General features: G+C 38.0%; 2 protein-coding genes across 7 annotated transcripts in view; both read right to left on the reverse strand.

The window, feature by feature from the left end:
• vps13b (vacuolar protein sorting 13 homolog B) overlaps window positions 1-11,929 on the reverse strand; it is a 312,384-nt gene extending 300,455 nt beyond the window's left edge. For 3 of the 5 annotated variants that reach the window (XM_008432898.3, XM_008432900.3, XM_081617078.1), the window contains exons 1-3: window positions 11,782-11,929; window positions 9,977-10,130; window positions 7,205-7,348 (exon numbers count right to left, since the gene is read on the reverse strand). In XM_008432898.3, the coding sequence (XP_008431120.2) occupies window positions 7,205-7,348; window positions 9,977-10,123 (291 nt within the window). In that variant the 5' untranslated portion in view covers window positions 10,124-10,130; window positions 11,782-11,929. The other 2 variants (XM_081617077.1, XM_081617076.1) reach the window with 2 other exon arrangements.
• A 3,231-nt stretch (window positions 11,930-15,160) lies between these two features.
• On the reverse strand, window positions 15,161-19,673 carry osr2 (odd-skipped related transciption factor 2). 2 transcript variants are annotated; one of them, XM_008432886.3, is made up of 4 exons: window positions 19,165-19,673; window positions 16,468-17,148; window positions 16,067-16,166; window positions 15,161-15,770 (listed from the first exon to the last, which is right to left on the reverse strand). In XM_008432886.3, exons 2-4 carry the CDS (start codon window positions 17,112-17,114, stop codon window positions 15,588-15,590), a joined length of 930 nt encoding a protein of 309 aa, XP_008431108.1. In that variant the 5' UTR covers window positions 17,115-17,148; window positions 19,165-19,673; the 3' UTR covers window positions 15,161-15,587. The 2 variants fall into 2 exon arrangements, with proteins under 2 accessions (XP_008431108.1, XP_008431109.1); XM_008432887.3 differs by having other exon boundaries at window positions 15,161-15,688; window positions 19,165-19,661.
• Between the last annotated feature and the right edge of the window lie 1,184 nt (window positions 19,674-20,857).

Raw genomic sequence — 20,857 nt, forward strand, 5'->3', positions numbered from 1 at the left:
CCAATCCAGGGAAACTGTCCACGATGTCCTTGTGACATAGCAGAGGCACGTCAACCAACACCACCCTACAACATCCAAAGTCTTAAGAAACTCCGGGCTAATGTCATTCATCCCAGGGCCCCTGCCCCGGTACATTTTTTTTAACCAAATCAGTGACTTCAGCCTGACCCAAAGTCCCAAGTCTCCACTTCCTCACTGGAAAACATGCCAGTGGGACTGAGGAGGTGGGATTGCATCAACTAAAATTACACAAAATTGTTCATCCTGTGTCCAAAGAGCAGGATTTGAGAATTTTAAGCAACCTGCTCTGTTACTCTTCTTTGAAATTTTTAGCATATATAATCAGAATTTTTAAAGATGTGTTCTAAATAAACAGCAGGCCCCACTACAGCAGCTTAGTTTGACACTGATGTGACACTACTTTTCTATTATTTGCAATGTAAAAGAGTGGGCTAATTAAAACTCTGATAATAGTTTTCTTGGAAACAGTGGGTTGTTCTGACATTTTTAAAACGATTTGTTACCCAAATCACTACGTACATATGTGCACAATATTCATAGTCTGTGCATATTTATGAACTACTTTTGCAAGTAGTGCTGCCCCACTTAATCGGTATTTTTCATCATCTAGATTTGGTAAATTACGAGAAAACAGAACATAAATGTACATTTTACAAATATGATTAAAATAATGTAAATAATACTATTTTTAAGAAATGAATAGTTGCACACACAATAAATGAAGGACAATTGAAAACCTAATACAAAAGAAGAAAAAATTAGACATCAGAAAAGAAAAATCACAAAAAGAAAGGAAAAAAGCACAATAGAAGTCAAAGAAAAATGCAAAAAGAGGGGTAAATTTTTCCGAATTAAGATCTGAGAAGCAATGGTCCTTTAGATGTTTCCATCAACTAACCACAAGCCAAGGCTGAGCATGTGAGGCATGTGACTTCCACTGGTACATTCACTCTGCGATGCTAATAACGACAATGTGTTGGTTACATTAAAACACTACAATAAGTCTTGATGTACAAAGAAGCATACAAAAAAAACTTCAGACTTAAAGGTTTAATATTAACACAATGAGCATTCATTAAAAGAAGTTTTAGTTTTAACCTGGTTTCTATTTATTCTAAAAATTACTAGTTGTCTTCCATGAATTTATAACTCAAATGATAAGAATTTTCAACTTAAAATAGTTTCCAAAGAAAAAACGGTTCCAAATATTTGTTTTTGGACATCAGCCTTTTTATTTTAGTGAAGTGACAACACAGGATCTAAGTTTATCAAAAAACTAAACTAGACATTTATCTGTTTAAACAAAACTATTAATTTCTCAAACTTTTTCCTACGGTGTCAAACAAAACACTAAGGCACATTATGCAAGACATAAGCTCCCTTTGAACAATGTAAGCATCAGGCTCCTTGACAGTGTAAGCAGTGGCTGAAGCTACTTTGACAACTTAATTACACATGTGAGGTGCAGCTGGACGGAACAAACTGTAGTAAGAGTCAATGTTCTGAAACCAGCAAGATAAAATAAATTAGACAAATGAAATAGGAGAGAAATTTCCATCTGTGTCAGGAAATACCACTCCCAACTAAGACGATGTTTCAATATCCAGACTGAAAGAAGTATTTGCTCAGCACTTCTGCAGCACCAGCACAAGCTTCAGACTTCAACTTTGCACTTAAAAATAAACCCAAAACAAATCCGAGTCCAGGAATCTGGATTCGGATTAGAGTAGACATATTGCTTCAGAAATATAAATAAGCAATTTCCACACCACGGTAGAAAGTGAGATGACCTGGACATACTGTGAATGAGACCCAACAGGAAAGAACCTCCATGCCAAGGCAATGAAGAGTATAAAATATTTTTTATTTAAAACACACTCAGTGGTTGTCATTTTTACTTTATATATTAGCTAATATTTCCAAACTGCAACATGTCTCTGACAGAACAAAGTATCACTTGAGTAAACATTTGGCTTAAATGAAGGTAACTGTTTCTTAAAGTACAATATCAGACAGAACAGCGAACATGTAATAAGAGTAATAAGGTCAGAAGAAAGGCAGCTCTGGTCCGGATGGCTTGAGAGCAGGGATTAAACCGTGGAACAGCAGCATCCTGCCCAAAGTGCATTGATCACTGCTTGACTTACTGAATACAGGAAGCTACTGGGATGATTTTTTTCCACCAGCTTATTTCCTGCTACAAGAAGTTTTCAGAAGGAAAAATTGTTTCATGCCACCAAAAACCCAAATTCTACCAGATTTCCATGACAAAACTAGTTCTTATTCTGAATGTTCCACTTCTTGGTATCTGAGCAAGTCAAAATTTTCATTTTATTATTTTTTTTCCTACTTACCTGATGTGATTTTTTTTTTTTAAATGAACTAGATTTTGGGATATTTTGTGCTCAAGACAAAGTTATTTTGCTTTCTTATAAACAGCAATTAAATATAAACTCTTCTGTGCTGAAACCAATGAAGATAGTTTATCCCTTGTCCAGAGTCTTATCGACTTTTGATCACTTCATTTGGAGAAATATTTCCTGATTTCAAAACTTTGACTTAAGTGGCACTTGTAATTCCAGCCTCCAGTGTGACACCAGATTACAGATTCAACCTCCAGATCAACATCAAAACAGCCATAAGATGTTATCTGTCCGAAGCAAAAGTCTAAAACCTCATAACAATTGCCTCTGCAGCAATACCCCTCGAGACATTTGGTTACGCACAAGCGGGTGCGCAATTCAGGTCCATGCAGTGCAAGAGGAAGTTTTGAGTCTGTGCGTTCACACCAGGAGCAGTGAATTTTTCAAATTTAAATGCAATAGTTTAATTAAAGATTGTTAATATGTAGTTATTGGAGCCAGAGTCAGAGGTTTTTATCACTGTGAGGAAATGTTACATTTATTCACCGTTTGATGGATGATGGCTCGATGTGGAATTTCTGTTCATCGTGTTTGGACTGAATATTAAACCAAGTAAAAATTAAATGTAGTTGAATAAGTCATTTAAAAAAATTGACAGGTAAAAATAGGCTGCGACTATATATATTTTTCTATACCTCGTCAGTCAAAATAATGTATCCATCAGATACATTAACTAAAACATAAAGCTTAATTGCAAAATGAATTAAATGAAGCAGGTACTTTCACTTAGAATTTTTGGAGGTTAAGGGAATAACTCTTTTGTGACAGCTTTTGTTTTTTTTTTAGTACTTTAACCCGCTAAAGCAAGAATGTTTTACAGTGTTTATGTTCTGAGGTACAAATTGAAACAATCTCAGCTTTCCATGATTGTGTATCATTAACCAGTTTTGAGTTTGAAAGAACCAGATGTGCTGTAACGGCTTCAGCTGCTGCCGTAGCCGTATGCCTGCGCTTCACTCCTAAGGTGAGTAAACATGGAAGTCTAAATTAGAAGCTTTTTTATTTTTTTATTTTTATTTTTACAGTTGTTTCTTTCCATGCGATTTCAAATTACTACTTTAATGATACAGTGTAGTCAAAGTGATTGTAATGTTTTTTGAGAGGGGGTTGCATATGGTATCCTCCGAAATACTGCATTAAAGCAGTCCTTTATGGTACAATGTTGGACACATTGATATTGACAACTACAATTTGATATATTGTGTAGCGAGCCATCTTGACACAATAAATATTACTAGTATTTATAGACTATCAGACTATAAACAAAAGTTTTTGTTTTACACATTATGAATTCAACCTCAAAAGACAGGTGTAAAGTCTCAATGTAGGACAAATGTTTTAAGACCTTTGGAAACAAAATGTGAAATAATAAATATATAATGTAATACATTTAACATCTAAGAATAAACTAATAAGCCTTTGTCTATTAGGAGATAGGTTTAGTTTTAGAATAGTAGCTTAGGGTTTTTGGGGGAAGTCCTGAATAAGGGGTTTCCTAATTCACATGCATTATCCATTATTTAGGAGCAATGAGGTTTGGTGGTGTAAAACCCTAAAAATAGTTTGGAAGGAATTTAACAGAGGAAGGGAACCCATGCCAAACCAACAAGTCTCAAAGGCACCTCCCCAAATCATCTTGAGGCAAAGCATCAATCAAAAACTCCACATCAGTGGCAAATTCACTCAGCGGTCATAAAACTCCACAGATCAAGCAGCAAGCTGAGCCAAAACCAGAAAGGCTCTGCTCAGTAAACCCAAGTCCTTATCACTGTCTCATAAAAAATAAAGAGGGTCTTAGAATATTATGTTGTAACTGCTGTCCAACAAGTTCCTCTCTGCCTATGCTGATCACGGCTTATCTTGAACATCTGGGGCAATTTACCATGTTGCAGAGGGGAAAAAATGTAAGTTAAAAAAAACTCCATCAAGGTACACATTTAGACTTTCAATTAAAATTGTGCAATGTTGGATATATAGGTTACTATGTCAACAAGCAACAAACTCAGAAGGCAAGTCTGAAAAGAAAAACAAGGTAAATTCTTGTACAAATAGTGTAATGCCATTTTCAAAGGTGAACCTTGGAGAAATTATATTTTACATGTTAAAAAAAAAGCACAAACAATAAACTGTAATTAATTTATCACAGGTAACTTTTCTTTTATAAAATGTTTGCTTAATTTATGTATAACCTACCAGCAGTTTGTAAACATAAAGCTAAAGAAAATGGACAAAATCCTTGCCATTCTTTCTGTACTACAATCCTTATTACACTGTATTTCAAGCAATTACACTGTCAGCAGGAGCTGTAATCTCCTATTGCTGCTAAATGCCCAAGTTTCCACATTTTCTGGAAACCACAGTCGTGAGCTGCTCATGCTGCTGTGCAGATGGACCCTATTGGGCAATCTCAATATCCCTAATATTACCCGGTTCCTCTCGGGAGGAAACATGAACATTCAAAAGGTCTAAATAATTCCGGTCAAATTACGTGGCCTTTAATGAACTACAAAAGATGTGCGGATGTTTTTACAGGCCAGAGCTCAGGCTTTAACGGTAATTATGAAAACAAACCATATTAATGATATCATTTATCATTTCCACACATTGGCGGTGTGAGGCCTACCACAAGGTTCCACTGGACAAAAGAAACACTAGTGATTGTCTAAACAAAACGTAAGATTTTCCATACACACATGAGATTTTGCAGTTCTTTTCAAAATCCTTTGGGCCGTTGTGCAAATTGCGCGAGAGCTCCAGGGTGAAATGTCAAGGCCCATCTGTTGCATGAACCTATGCCAAACAAGCTCCCTGCATCCAATCAGAATATGATTACAATTCAATGTATATCAACATTAGATGGAACTATATATACAAAGATTAACTAAATTCTTTATTATTTATTCTTGTTATGATCTTATAATTATCCTCATTAATATAATCACAGCTTTAATAAGAAAAACAAGCTGCCCTCATGTTCTTGGGTTAAAACCCAGTAGTCAGCCTCCTGCCTCCCAGACAGGGGAGAAGTGCAGGGCTTCATTTAAATTCCACATGTTTGAAAGATTTCTCCTGTAAGTCTGGCTTTACTCCAAATTATGTCTCTTGGGTTCGCATACCACTGAATAATTTGTCCAAATGTCATTTACAATTCCCCAAAATCTTCTCTTTACCCAAAGCCTTTCAGAAAACATCTGTAACAAATAGTTGTTTTGAGAATACATCAGTGTTGTTACTGGTACATGACCTAAAGCTGTGTACGAAGCATTAAAACAAGTCTAAATTTCCATAGAACTGGAAACGTGATAGCATGAGCAGTAGCCACCTGCATAGAATGATATTTACCATTAGTTCTGGGGAGCTCAAACTCATGTGTTACAAATCTTTTTTGCTGCTCCCTATATAATTAGCTGTAATTGACTTCCCTTGAAATGTGTTTCTTCTGGGACATCTGGCCTTGAAACTTCAGCCTTCCCATATAAGGGGCCAGCTCTGAGCGGCATTTGGAATTTTATAACCAGCATGGGTGGCAAACATGAGTCCAGAAAAATCTAAAAAAAAAAAATGTATTCAAGACAACTGGTTTTACATCACTGAACTTCAAAACTAGAAAGATGTATGACTACAGAAACTATAAAACATTATCTCAGCATCTAAAGAGTGTAAATGCGATATTATGAAAAAATGCATTTTAATGGCATCAAACTGATTGAATAGTGAAACCACAAAATGTTGGACATGGTACTCTTGAGAAACCTAATAAGACAAAATCAGCTGGTTTGGTTTCATTTAAAGGAGTACTTTCTAAATAATTTCTTAATGATGCTGGGTGAAGTACTTGTGAGTACTTGGCAAAATCTGCATCTTGAATCAGATAAGACTTCTCATAAAAAAAGCTTTTTTTCTTGTGAAAAGAACTGTCTAATGAGGAATAAATAATAAATATCTTATGTATTATATATTGTAACAATCCATTTTATTACAGTCTAGGTGAACTCTTTAGTTGATTCAAACCTTATCAGTATTTTTTTTTTTTTAACTTTAAAAAGTACATTCCCCTCCGTACAGCATCTTTATTACTACACGCAATTGCTTACATATCTGATAGTGGGCATATCCCACCACTTACAAGTTGAGTTTGTCAGCAGTTTTAAAAAGGTCCATTTTCATGTATTTCACTGTTGTACTGCAGGTATAGAAAAATTAACCGATGAACAGGAAGAAATGCAGCTCCAGCTGATTCCTAGTAGGACACAGTCAACAATCTTGGGGTACACCAATAGATGCAACACCATGGATGCTAAATTGGCAAAACTAGAAGCATTGTGTTGTGATAATGTTTACATTGCGTGAAATAATCCAATTCTAAGAAACATCTGATATGGATTTCTGAAATGGCAGAAATTTGCTGTCAATCCTCATAGCCTTGCTCAGAGCAAATGCTAGCTTGTATCTGCTCTGATTACTGTCTGCTTCAGGTGATATCATTTCTGCCATCTCCTCAGTACTAAAGATATACAGAGACCTTGACGCAGCAGTCCAGGGTTTGTACCTTTCCCCCTTGTGTCAAGAAGGGGGAAAAGTGTATAAAGAAGCTGCATTTGAAACACCAATTACAATTTTTGGAAACATTAAGATAAATGTATTAGGGAGTTTTATTTTAGCATACAGTGAACTTTAAATAACAAGACTTTCTGGTCAGTGCTATTTCAGCCCAGACATCAGCTTAACTAAAAAAAATATGCTTCTCATAAAGAACTCACCTGCGCTCCATCTTTTAACTTGAGGATGCACTCCATTGTGTTGATGGTGATGACAACAGGCTCTGAGCCCAGCTTGGTCCAGGGTACATGGATCCGTAGCTCATGGATATGGCCACTCATGAACGTAAATGGTAACTTCAACTCCTGGAAAAAGACAAAGAAATAAAAAAAATACTAACAATTGTTAAAATAAGAGTCAGAGCAATATTTAACCGCATTCCGAACAGTCCTTCATGATATAAAAATTTCACCCATGAATTTTGCATGGACAATATATTGGCAATATATTGTGCAGCCTAAAGTTCATCTACTAGAGGGACAACAATGCTAAACATACAGAATGTTAGAATGACCAAGAGCTAAACTTGAAAACTTCTACTTACTTTCTAATCTGACTGAGCTTGAGCCATTTAGCAAATGAAAATAAAGACACACTCTAGAAATGCAAAGCCGTTAGAAACATACCGAAAGACTTGCGCCTATAACTGTAACAAGGTAAACGAGCAGTTACCTCCATAGAATCCATCTGGACTTCAATTGAAAAATGATTGCGATCATGTTGTAACTTTAGTGGGGTACAGCAAGCTTCCATTTGATGCCAGAGAGTTGGAAATGCAATCTCACAGTAATATTAAACCCATTTCTCTAAAACTATCCCTATATTGAAGAATTGTTCATCCTCTTGATGGCTCCAGGTCATTACTATTTTATTTCATTTTGTGGTTATAAGGTTCCTCTTGGAAACTCACTTGAATGTTGTTTTGTCCTTTTTGTTCAATGCAATCAATGCATTCATTATAACACTCTACATAATTGTACATGAGTGTGTGTACACAGCTTTCTAAACTTCCAGGCCACTTTATCAGGTCGATTACTGGAAAATGAACAATTTGCTTTCTTTACTTTCTTTCATAAGCAGCAACAGGTTTGAGATCCAGAATTAAAACGCTACTGTAATAAAGACTAGTGACATTAAGTGCAAATATACCAAAAAAGCAGTTAGTTTTTCCTTAAGTTCACTTTATAATGAGTAGGGGTGTAGTGATACAATAATTTCACGATACGATATACAATATTCTGGGCGCAATACGATATGTATCACGATATTTGTTGAGCGATGCAATTCAATATGATTCAGTGCATTTTTACGCTTTTCTGAAAGATTTTAGAAGGACAGAGTGATTTTAGTGACATTTTGTGTTCCATAGACTTGAATTTAGTTAACTGAGAACTTATTAAAAGCACCAACTACACAATACCTGACTCTGACTGGACAGTTTAACAGTCTGCAGCTGGACAAAATAAATCAAAGATGCAGTGAGAGAATTAGTTTCTGTCATTTAATTCATGTGGATTAGACATAAAACTCAAAAGTTTAAACGGTAATCCAGGAGTCGAATGGGGAGATTATCAGCCTCTGTAGACTCTCAATATGCAAATGATTGCACTTATGTTTTTTTCTTTTGGACACTGTGGCTGCATTTTGGAGTAAAAATGCAGCCACAAATGCAGTCTTTTGGACTATGGGGGAAAAGTCTTTTCTACCTTGGCTCTCGGAGTTAGCCGTGGCTGTAAACTGCTTTCTTCTAACTGCTAAAGTAGTGGCTCCGCCTGACCCCGTAGTGATCGACTCCCTGCAGCTACGCAGCGCCGCTATTCCCCTGCTTGGATCTCTGAGTAGCTGCCTCTCAGACTGCCAGGATCTCATAGTCCTCTCAGTCTCTGATAGTCTTTGTCTGTTGCTAAAAAAAATTATCGATCAGCCATTGTTACCATGGAAATCCTCACTGCGCCGTGGATTCCGGCTGGGGGTTTTTCCTCTTCGTCTTCCTGCTCAAAACACAGCGCCGCTGCTGCTGCGCGCCCGCTTCGGATGTTATCAACCCATGTTCATTCTTCAGGTAATCCTTTATATACAGAACAGAAACCGCTAAACTAAAAACTAATTATGAAGTGAATGCTACCAGTCGGAATTTACATTAATTTCGCGAACTCACTGCTTTTGCAGCTGCTCCGTTCGCGCCGCTACTCCGTTCCGCTTCTCTTTCACGGTTACTTGCGCAACTTTACTTCGTTTCTCAGCAACAAAATACAGCCCATCGTTATTTATTGAAGATTTTACATATCCAAAAACACAGGAATCTAATGTTCCATTTCGTTTTGTACGTTTGGAAGCTCATTCCCTCTCATAATCGGAAAAGCCGGGGAATGGCGGCGGTTTTGACATTTTTCTGACATTCGGAAAAATATAGTTTACTAATTATAGCATAACTCCGGTTATACTTGGCCTATTAACACAATTTAAAAACTGGTGTGTAGTTTATTATGTGTATTTTAAGCTCAAGTTGAAAATGAGACTGAGGGAGGCGGAGCCTTGCTGCTACGCCGTAACAAACTAGAAGTTAAAAAGAGCTGTAAGGCTATGGACCCCTATGGTTTAACGGATCGATACTCGCGGATGAAAAATCGATACTTTCCGAGGGCGGAAAATATCGCTAGATATCGCAGAATCGATTTATTTATACAGCCCTAATAATGAGATGACTAAAGCACCTGCACTGAACCCCTTTACTCAAGGCATATTTATTTATTTATGCTGTTTGTTGCATAATCTTCTAAGCTACATTTTCTCAGACAAATGCAATGTTATGTTTACAACTTGTTTGCACCTCTGACAGTGTGGCAGATATTACTGTGGAGCACTGTAGTAAAGTATGGAGTCCATCTTAATCAATGTTCAGAAAAGCACAAGTTCTACTGAGCATACATTACCTGTTCCAGCACATCCAGTTTCAGGTCCAGCTTGCTGAGCACCACATCCCCTCCCCATAGAGAAAGCTGTAGGTCAGATGGCTTCAGGTTTTTTATGTACTTGTTCACATAGCTCATCAAGAGCGGCGTGACGTAGGACTCCAGCATCTTTTCACTGTGGTGGACACAAGTCAAAGACTCAGTAAAACACTACAATGCCGGGCAATAATGGTGTTAATTTGTAGAATTTTGTACCAGTCACTGGGGTGATAAGGATTGGTGTAGAGAGCAATTTAAGGTCTACATCCTAGGAAATTTTAGAGCACTACGTGCGTCCTTCTGCTCCCAAGATTTCTGATGATTTCATTTTCCTGCAGGACTTGATCTCCAACTCTCACCATATCAAGTACAAGCGTTTGAAAACTACAATAAGAAATTGTGGGGGGGTTTTAATGACAGAAAATGTAAACACTTCAAGATATAAAAATATGACTACATACTCTATTTTTGTTATGATAGGCTTGTCCATTATCTCATGAAACTGGGAAAAAGAGGTTGATCTGGTGCCCATCTCCAACGGTCATTGGGTAAGAGGCAGGATACAGATTGTCAGTCCATCACAGAGACACACTGGACATACAACCATTCACACACACACACACACAACTAAGGGCAATTTAGAAACACAGTTTCACCTAACAGTCATGTCTTTTGGGCTATGGGAGGGAGCTTGTGTACTCAGAGAAAACACATGCGTTTTGAGAACCTGCAAACTCCATTCAAAAAGAACCCAGGCCTGATTTGAACCTACTTGCTGCAAATAAACAGCTTTTTTCTAAACAAGAGTTCAAATGGCTGATGACTGGAATAAAGTACAGGAACATTAAACAACTGGACTTTGGAAGTACAGCACTCGACTAAAATGTATATCCATAGTTGAGAACGAATTTAAAATAAATTCATTTAAGTATATGAGATGTTCAAAATTTGCTTAAAGCATGCAGGTTTAATGTGTTCTCAAGTGAAATACCAAACTTATGACATTATTTAACGTGTGTGATAGTCTTGCACTATTTTTTGTTTGTTTTTTTTTGTGAGAAACAGTCATGCCCTATAGAAGACTACTGATGGTATGGATATGGGCGCATTGCTAAAGCCTGAAATTAGGTATTGGTAACAGCAGAAATCCTAATTTTAATGGTTACGGAACAGAAGTAAAGGCGTATACTAATTAGGTAAAATAATGTCAGGTGCGTCACTAAAGGCAGTACTTCGGTATATCTGACAAATACAGAATGGAAGGAAGCTAATTAAAGATACTGGCCACACTCCAAATATCTAGGCTCTTTTATATGCAGATAACATAACATTTTGTGAACATTAACGGCGTATTCCCATTTGCTTCATATCAAAATGTATCAAACAGTTGTCATTCTCCGTTTAAAGATGAATTTTATAAAATTAAAATTTTAAAAACTCTTGTTTACGTGTTAACTTTTCGCAAATTAAACTTTGTCAGTCGTTTAACGTTAGAGCTAATGCAGCTTTCCCTTGCGAAATGCAACAACGGAGAGCCAATACTACCAATTAGCAAAATATATTTCAAAATGATAGAGACAAACATAACTAAAGTGCTCTGTAACCCCAAGTTTAACTTACTAAGGAGCAATTCTCGATAGTGAGAGAGAGAGAGAAAGGCTAGCTATGCTAACCCTACCTGTCATTAAAGCAGCTTCGTACTCTGCCCACAAATGTTCAGCTGCGGCAAAGAAAAGACACCCTAAAACAAAAACATTGAAGGTTTACACAAAAAATATGCTTCTTACTTGATTCCAGCTTCTGCCCACCTACTATTTCTTGAATTCAGCGTTTCTCCTGTCAGCTACATCCCATAGCGGCTACAGCTCAAACGTCATCTGTAAACACCAACGCGGCTTCCGTATGACAAGCGTTGCCTTTGCGTTCGTGGGAAAAGAGCCTTTCCCAAAGCAGTTTACACATTCAGCAACTGAGACAACCAAAACGCTATGAATCTGTCAATAGATTATTTGTTTCTTCTGTTGTTAGCACAAGGTGCTTTTATGCTCTTTAAAACATTTATTAGATTACCGATTTTATAGCCCGTTCAAAGATTCAGTGCACTTACGGTTGATCAACATTATGTATTAGATTAAACAGGATTGTCTCCTTATGCACATTTTGACTGTAGGTTGTGTCTTGTTTTTTAAAAATAGCTGTAGATGTTTAACACAGTTGTGTTTTATGATACATTCAATTTATAAACTCCAACTATTAATATTTGCTATTTTAAAGTTATTCCCTTTAAAGAAACGCCCGACGTTTCTACAAAGTAATCAATCGCTAGTTTATCCCCTTTATAATTGTTTTCCACTTGTTTTGGTATTTTGTTGTAAAATGTTGTTTAATTCATATGTAATCTACCCGCCCAAACACTTGCAAGCCTCAACACCCACATGCTTCTTTTGACGTCACACGAGGCATAAGACAACTGACCAACTGCTCTTTTGAGTGCGTCCATTTGTATTTTTCTTCTGTTGGTTTTCTACTTAATCAATTAAAAGAAAAATAATCAAACTATTTTTTTTTTTGTTAACTGTATTTTCTTCTGTTCTGTATTTCTCCAGCAAGCTGATATTTGAGAGCAGTGCTTTAATTTCCAGATTTGATAACTTTAGAATCTAGGTCAAATCCGTCAAAGATTTAGTGTTTATCAAAGCCAACGGATCAGGCTGGTTAAGTTTGTAGTATTCACCCTCAGTGCGCATTTCCGTAGGAATCCTGCAGTAGAAATACAAACTTTATAATCTAGCAAGGTTTTTTTTTTGTTTGTTTTTTTTTTTTGTTGTTTTTTTTTTGTTGTTTGTTTTAATCAAAAATGTACATTTGCAAATGAAAAAATTGCAAATTTCACTAAATCATCTCTTTTTGTAACACTGAGTTTAAAGGAACATGAAAGAAATAAGTCATTAAAATATATTTTTTTCATCTGTACTGCTATTCTGATGCAAACGAATCACATTAATGTGAATTGCAATGTTGCCATATAGTAGGCTGAATATTTTATGAATGAAAAAAGAATAGTGTTGCTGAATAAACATTAGACATTGCACTGGAGAGACACATACTGACATAATATAAAAATAGTATTAAATAGAAAAGTAAAATAGAAAAGAAATATTTAAAACATTGTTTTGGGGGCACCTTTGTAAAAATTCGTTAATACTTAAACCATTTGAATAATTAATTCTTCTTAAACTTCTCCTTGTATACTGCCGTTGAACGGTGTTTCTTCTTTTTTTTCTGTGAATCAAACTAGAAATGTAACCATATCTCGGGCTGTCGCAGGTGCAATCAGCATTTTTTTGTACGGGTTCCTTATTACCCCCGGAGTGTTTCCCACCCTTTTTCTCAGTCAGTCTAAGAGTCCGGGGAATCTGCGTAAGGTCATATAAAGATAGGAAGGCAGAGCAGCGGCTCCCATTGGCCTGCAGGCAGCGCCGCCGCTAACCTGTCAGTTAGATAAGGTTTACAGACACAGTCAACGGAATCCGTCACCGAATGTCCGCGCACTGTTAACTGCGTCCTGGAAGAAAGTCATTCATCAGGTTGTCTTGAAAATCCACTCGGCGTTTTGTTTGTGCTTTAGTATTATTATTATATTGGCCATTATTTATTTCATTTATCTATTCGTTTAGTGATCCTCACGCAGGGTTGTACGGCATTATGTTTCATGGAAACCCCCTGTTGATGTTTTTTTTTTTGTTTTTGTTTTTGTTTTTTTGTTTTTTTGCCTCGCGCATCAATATTTACAATAAACTGCTGCGCGTTACACACATGTTCTCCTAAAATTGTATTCATCCATCCAAAATTTTTGTATTCGATACAAGGCGGTGTTTTCTCAAACTTATATAATTTGGTAATAGATAAACCACCGCTGGAAAGAGGAACCAGCTCCCCAGCGACTGCACGCACGAAAGGATGGATGGATGGATGGATGGATGGATGGATGGATGGATGGATGGATGGATGGATGGATGGATTTATGACAAACCTTGTAACAAAATGTCAAGGTTTGTAACAAGATCGCTTGCTTGTGCCTGCTTTAAAAAAAAGAAGAAAAAAAGGGGGGGGGGGCGAGAGGCATAATGTAAATGTGTCAGATTCCATCCAGTTCCTAGCAGGTTGAAGGCATAAAAAGGAAAAAACCTGCAAACCATTGAAATATACATATTGCCAACATAATAATAATAATAATAATAATAATAATAATAATAATAATAATAATTATAATAATAATTATAATAATAATAATAATATAGTCGTTTTATTATTGTTACTGCTGCTGCTGCATGAATACTAAATCATCTAAAGCACCTTATAGGTAACTTTTTGCCTTGTTGCTGTAGGATAAGTTCGATTCTTTACAATATTGCCTTCTAGGAAATAACGAAAAATCCTGATCCACAACCTGCAATAAATAAAGACGGAGTGACATGTATATGTCAAATATATCAACTCATCCTATTTACAGGCCAGACTCTGATGGTTGTTGTGTGGCTGCGGTCAAAGTTTAACTGGATGAAATCCAAAGTCTGTCAACACGAAACAACCGCCGCTGGAGCGCCCATTAGTTCTCGTGTTATTGAAAAAAGAAACCTCTCATATTAATGGCTCAAGAGGTCTTGCATTAACCTGATGGGTAGGAGATGAGTTCTAAATTATTTTTTAAGTTTGATTTTGCAGGAACCACAAGGCTTCCGTAGGGGACCGGTCTGTCTACGATGTGCATTAACATGCTTCTGTTGCAGACTCTTCCTTCTTCCGCTTAGCAAGTCAATAATGTAATCAGAGGTGCATGATTCAGATAAAGACGTGATACGGCTGTTAATGCTCTTAATATACTTATCAGCCTCTGGAAGATAATATCAGAGCCTCGTGATTCGGTCACTTCCGGAGACCACCAGCTGCTCTAATTAAACATGTAATTCCTATTATCAGTCTTCAGCTTGAAGTCGTCCAGATTGCCATGTCCTGCGCGCTGCCTGCCGATTCATAGAGAAGGGACTCCAACGATCCGTCTCATTTGAGTAGTTGAATCGTTTTCAACACATATTTGCTTTCATTTTATTATATATTTTTTTGCATTTCCTCCGAAATGCGTGAAATAAAAACAGGACGAAATTATATACGTGTCATGAAAATATTTATTTCTAAAATACAATTTAACATACTTTAAACTTATGACTTTTTGGACAATTTTATTATTTCAAGGTCAGAAAAAGGAAATAATAATAATAATAAAAAAACAACACTTTTTTTTAATTATTATTATTTTATTTTTTTTACAGTCTTCATATTTACAGGTGCCGGGGAAGCTGGGTGTTATTTTTGTCGTGGCTACTTTGGATTATCCTCGAGGTGCAAACAAATCTTCTCTGGTGAAATTTGCGCAGCGAAGCAGCAACGGTGTCCTGCTTCGAAAAGTCTCTTTGACCAAAAAAAAAAAATGAAGAAGAAGAAGAAGAAAAAGAAAAAAAGTCGGTGAGCCATCCCGCCGAGTTTTGTTTGTCCCCCACTGTTTTTTGGTTTATTTTTATTAGTCTGTGCAGGCCTAGTAGTCCTGATGTGGGCTGTGGGTCAAACTGTGCCGTCGCAAGTCACAGTTGCGCCGAAACACCTTTCCGCAGCGGCCACAGCTGTAGGGCTTGATGTCTGTATGGGTGAGAAGGTGAGTTTTCAGGTTACTTCTTTGATTAAAGGTTCTTCCGCATGTGGGGCATTTGTGGGGGGACTCCTGTTTAGATTTAAAGCAAGCAAAGGATTATTCCCTTTAATTGTATAGCTCTGATGTATTCTTTCAGACATCCAAATACACTAACACGTCAGCTTTTAAGTTTGCAAGCTCCTAATGACAATTTTTACGGGTTAATTTTTATGCTTTAATCAGAACACAGGCCAAAATGCAGTAGTTTTATTTATTTAAATTTTAAAAAAAACGACTAATCCACATCCTGCATGCATGCAAGGATACACAGAATCATGATGTTTGAGCATTTCAGGTCAGGGTCATGCGTAGTATTTTGAGCTTACCTGCATGTGTAGGGTTTTATGGACGGCTAGGGTGCGGGACTGACAGAATCCCTTCCCACATTCTTGACATTTGAAAGGTTTTTCCTTGGAGTGGATATATCTGTGGAAAAAAAAACAAGAAGTGGCACTTCATCAGGGTCTGGATGGATTTGCGTAAAAACAAAACACACACACACACACACACACACACACACACACACACACATTTAGAATGCAAAAATAATTTTAAAAATGAACAAATATATGTAAAGCTCTAGCGCACTCGTGTAGAAAACAGAAACAAAGTCAAGGCTGTAGACCTTTAATAGTGCAGAAGAATTTATGTCTTGAAAGAAACAATGATCTGAAATCAGGGTGGATTGATGCTGCAGGCAGGAGGTTTTGCCGGAGCGCCGTCTCACCTGTGGTCTCTCAGGTGGTCCTGTCTCCTGAACGCCTTGTGACAAATATCACACGTGTACGGCCGCTCGTCCGTGTGGGTCCTCTCGTGGATGAGCAGGTTGTAGGACTTGGTGAAATGCCTACCGCAGAACTTGCAAATAAACTCCTTTTTAGTCTTGGACGGAAGTCTGCCCCGGGTGGGTTTTCTGTCGGGGGACAGCTTGCTCAGCTCGGAGATGGTCCCCCCTAGTCCCGACGCCAGCTTTGCCAGGTCCGCGGCCTTTGGCGGGTCCTCCTGAGTGGCAGCGAGGGCCAAGTTGGCAAAGTCAAACCTGGGTCTGTCCTTGTGATGTGGGGGGACGCCGTGCGTGACGGCGGTCTGTTTCGGATGGAAGAGCTGCGCGGCCGCCGTGAAGGGCAACGCCGGGAAGGGGATCCTGGGGTCCACCAGACCCTGGGCGGCCGCCGTGATCGTAGACCTCAGTCCTTGCATGTGCGGGTAGCCAAGAGTCCAGTGGTTCATGTGCATGGTCTGCACCGCACTCAGCCCGTACAGTCCCTGCAGCTGGTCAGCGGGGAAAGTGTTGACGGCCTGCAGGAAGGAGTAGTTGGTGAGCTGGAGGGCTGGGTGCAGCGGGATCGGAGCGTGCAGGGCTTTGCTCCCCATTTCGGCTCAGACCTCTTGGAGGACGCTGGAAACCCTGCGGGAGACAAAAAAAAAAAAAAAGTTAAGCAGTGAAAGTTGAAAGTTGTGAGTTAACGCCAAGCTCAGGGTGAGTAATTATGTGGCTGTCACGAATCAGAAACGCGTCTATTTCATGGCTTTTAAATAACTTAACATGACGACAAACACTGATGTAATAACTTGCATGTAAAAAAACAACAACAAAAAACCCGGAAACATCTGTAGCCAAAATGAAATTCGAATTAGCGTCTATTTTCTATTTAATCAGATAAACATAAAGAACAACCTGCTGTTTTTTTTTGTTTGTTTTTTTTAAACCGTAGCCAGATTTATGCCCACACATTTAACATTTTAACGCGATGAGCGCACCGCGTCTCTAAATAATTCCATCAAAGAAAAATCACTCATCGAAACTGTAATCGGCCAACATCAGGAAGGTGTAAGACGCGTCGCTCATCTGGCCTCAATTATCACAGCAAAACAGGGATTTCAGATCACACTGAGTGACGCACTGCGTGTCAGGAGGCGTAATTGATGAGACTGTTCTAAGTGCTTCTCCACTCACAAACAAGTGTTCTTGTTAAATTCGTGGAAGAGGGATCTTTTTTTTTTTTTTTGCCTGCAGAGTTTCAGAGATTTGAAAAGAAAGCCGAATATAAATTAAAAGAAAGAAAAAAAAAATAATAATAATAATAAGCGGCTTTGACGCCTTGCATGAATGCATCTCTGATTTTACTGGAGTCGATAGGTTTTAGTTGAAAGAGAATATTATGAATTTTTATTTATTAAATTTAGTCCATGTTTATATATGGCGTGCCCCCCCCCCCTCAACCACCACCACCACCACCACACCCCTATCTTGGCAACCTCCTGGCATTTACAGGCCAACATTTCACAGAACCATATTTGCCAGTAATAAAAAGCGACCTGCCTCCGTATTGACGTGGGACAGACGAGGTGAGCTGAACAGGATTGGCCTCCTTCCTTCCTTTCTTTCTTTTTTTTTGTTGCGACAAGTTATGTTTCTCACACACACACACACACACACACACACACACACACACACACACACACACACACACACACACACACACACACACACACACACACACACACACACACACACACATAAAAATAATCATTTTTAAAAACTGTCGTGGAAGTTGTAAAAGTTCCAGATGGTGAAAGTGGAAGTGGAAATGATCCAGCAGTTATCAGGCGGTCAGATATTCAGAAAAGAATGAAAACTTAAAGTAATTTTTTTTAAATTTAGACTGACTACATAAGATGAAATATTATGACAGCTGGAAAATATACATATAAATCTGCGCTCTTTTTACGCTGTGGATGTGACGTCTCTGCTCACCTGGAGAGGACAGACATGAAGCTCTCGGACAGGCTGCACATGCTTTTGTTTTTGCAGCAGATATGATTGAATTCCCTGGACTTTGGTTTCCCTGTCACATGCGGTGGGGTTAAATATCATTTTTGCACAGGTGCAGCATAAATCACCGTGGAGACACTTGTTGTTCTTTGGCCAGTGGAGCAGCTTTCATTCAGCTCGTTTTCACCTCACCTTTGGACTTCTTTTTTTTTTTGCCCCCCCCCCAGTTTAGCAGCAGCCCGAGTGTCTCGTTTAAAATCTTTAATATCTCGCTTAAATGTATTTCTAAAGTCGAAGGCCACTGTCGGTTTCAGTGACGCCTCGCGCTCTGCACGGACAGAGGTCAGTGATGTCACAACGTGAGGGAGATACGTCCTCATGTCGGTTGTCATCAGACATAGATGTCTAGTCTTGCACATTATCAGCCTAGTTTTATTATTTTTTGGAAAAGCGGACCTTTTGGTTTGGTCCATTTACGTCAGGACGCAGTGAAACAGCAACAAAAAAAAGCGGGTGGAAAAAAAAAGTAAAGTATTCTTTCTAATTAGAAGTATTTTTTTTTTTAAAGTGATCTAACAAGTGGGCTGCGTGATACTGGCTCCTCTCCCAGCGGAGGACTGACATGCACCCTGCCAAACACAATCTTACCCCAATAAGTAGCTGCCAAGGGTCCTGCGGTGTGTCAGTAATCCACAGTAACTACACAGGCGACGAGCTCCAATAAAACGTTTCCAACATCCAAGTCCATGAAACTTTCATGTAGCCATGCAGCCAAACTCTGATGTCTCGGACCTTTGCTGGGATGTGACAAGTTGTGAAAAGTTGTGGAAAGAGGCGAAGAGAGTTTTTCTGGAGAAGAGACAGCAGCAGCGGTGGTGGCGGCAGCGGCAGCGGCGGCGGCGGCGGCAGCGGCAGCGTGGGAGTCCCGTCCGAAGCTGGGGCTGGAAGTGTGCGGTTCTTCACTTTTTAGGGCTACGGGACTCTGGAGCGTTCAGCCCGCCCTCTGACACGCCTTCCCCCGTCTCCCACCACCTCCACCCCCACCTCCTCTATCATTAACTCCAATGTTCCCCTCTGTTTATTTGTGTTTGGATAGCAACTAAGGCTCCAGACCATAGTAGAGAAGCGTGTTCCGTTCAACCTGCCTTTCTTTGACACCTCTCACACACACACCGCGGCGCGGCCAAGCCTGATACCTTCCTGCTGGAGACGCAGCTTGGAAAGCGCATGGGGGAAACCCTGAGCGGCGTTTTCCCCTTCCAACTCCACGCTTTCGAAAACGTGCTTTTTTGGAATCTTAAGCAGCTTACAAGAATTTTTTTTTTTTTTTTTTTTTGTCAAAACCATACAGCTCATTTGCCAAATGGAGGGGTATATCCAAGATCCGCCTCATTAAATCGTTTTATTTCATTGTGGTCAGGGTGAAAAAAAAAGAAGAAGTAGATTCTGAGGTTTGGATTTGAAACATGAAATAAAAATAATAATAATAAAAAGAACTCTATCACTTGAAGCTTATATCTTCTGGATTTTTCCTTTAGTCATTTGTGAGCACAATCTCATTTCTGGTTTTTTTTTGTTAACTTGCATGATCTAATATGTTTATCATAGCATTATGATGTGAATTACACAATTTGAAAAAATAGCTTAAAGTAAAGGACAGCCAATAAACCCTGAGCGAACTGTGTTGCGACAACACTATAAAGGGAATAAAAGAAAAATCAAGGTCAGTCTTTAAAATGATTCTATATTAAAATTGAAATACAAAGTTTCATTATTAGTAATTTCTAACAACATTCACAACTTTTTTTTAGTTCCTAAATATTTTTTTTTCTCCAAAGTTAACAGAATTTGTTGGTTCAGTCAACAGTTTTTGTCGTGTCCACTGTCCAGCAAAAAGAAATAAATAAAAATAAGATAAATAAAAAAAGGCTTATGTGTATATTGAATTCTTTATCAAATAAATAGATATAAAAATATCCACCAAGCAAAAAAAAAAAAAAAAAAAAAAAAAAAAAAAATTAGCAGTTTTAAGAAGACTTGTGGTTGGGTTGGTTTCTGTGTTGGAGCAACAACTGAAGTTTGTATCCAGATTTAACAGCATTTAAAGTCAAGTTTCTCAAATCTGAAGCAGTCGCTCTAAAAGAAGACAAAATGCTTGACAATACATTAAACAGCTATGTTCCTATTTTATCAATGTTTTATAACCTAAAACTTGTCTTTGTTTATTTATAAAAAAAAATTGAAGTAAAATCCAGAAGAATGAGTTGGCTCATTCATTCCAAGTACGCTTAAATATATCTACTTATATTTAAATATTCTTTTAGCTTTTAAACACATGATT

The sequence above is a fragment of the Poecilia reticulata genome, chromosome 16 (assembly GCF_904066995.2).
Source record: "Poecilia reticulata chromosome 16, P_reticulata-male-v2, whole genome shotgun sequence".
Classification (NCBI taxonomy): domain Eukaryota; kingdom Metazoa; phylum Chordata; class Actinopteri; order Cyprinodontiformes; family Poeciliidae; genus Poecilia; species Poecilia reticulata.

Excerpts from the sequence above, each read along its gene's own strand:
- osr2 (XM_008432886.3), bottom strand. The coding sequence starts at position 17,114 with ATGGGGAGCAAAGCCCTGCACGCTCCGATCCCGCTGCACCCAGCCCTC. Across the intron at positions 16,167-16,467 it reads GACCACCTGAGAGACCACAG|ATATATCCACTCCAAGGAAA; the intron begins GTGAGACGGCGC and ends TTTTTTCCACAG. Across the intron at positions 15,771-16,066 it reads ATAAAACCCTACACATGCAG|GAGTCCCCCCACAAATGCCC; the intron begins GTAAGCTCAAAA and ends AAATCTAAACAG.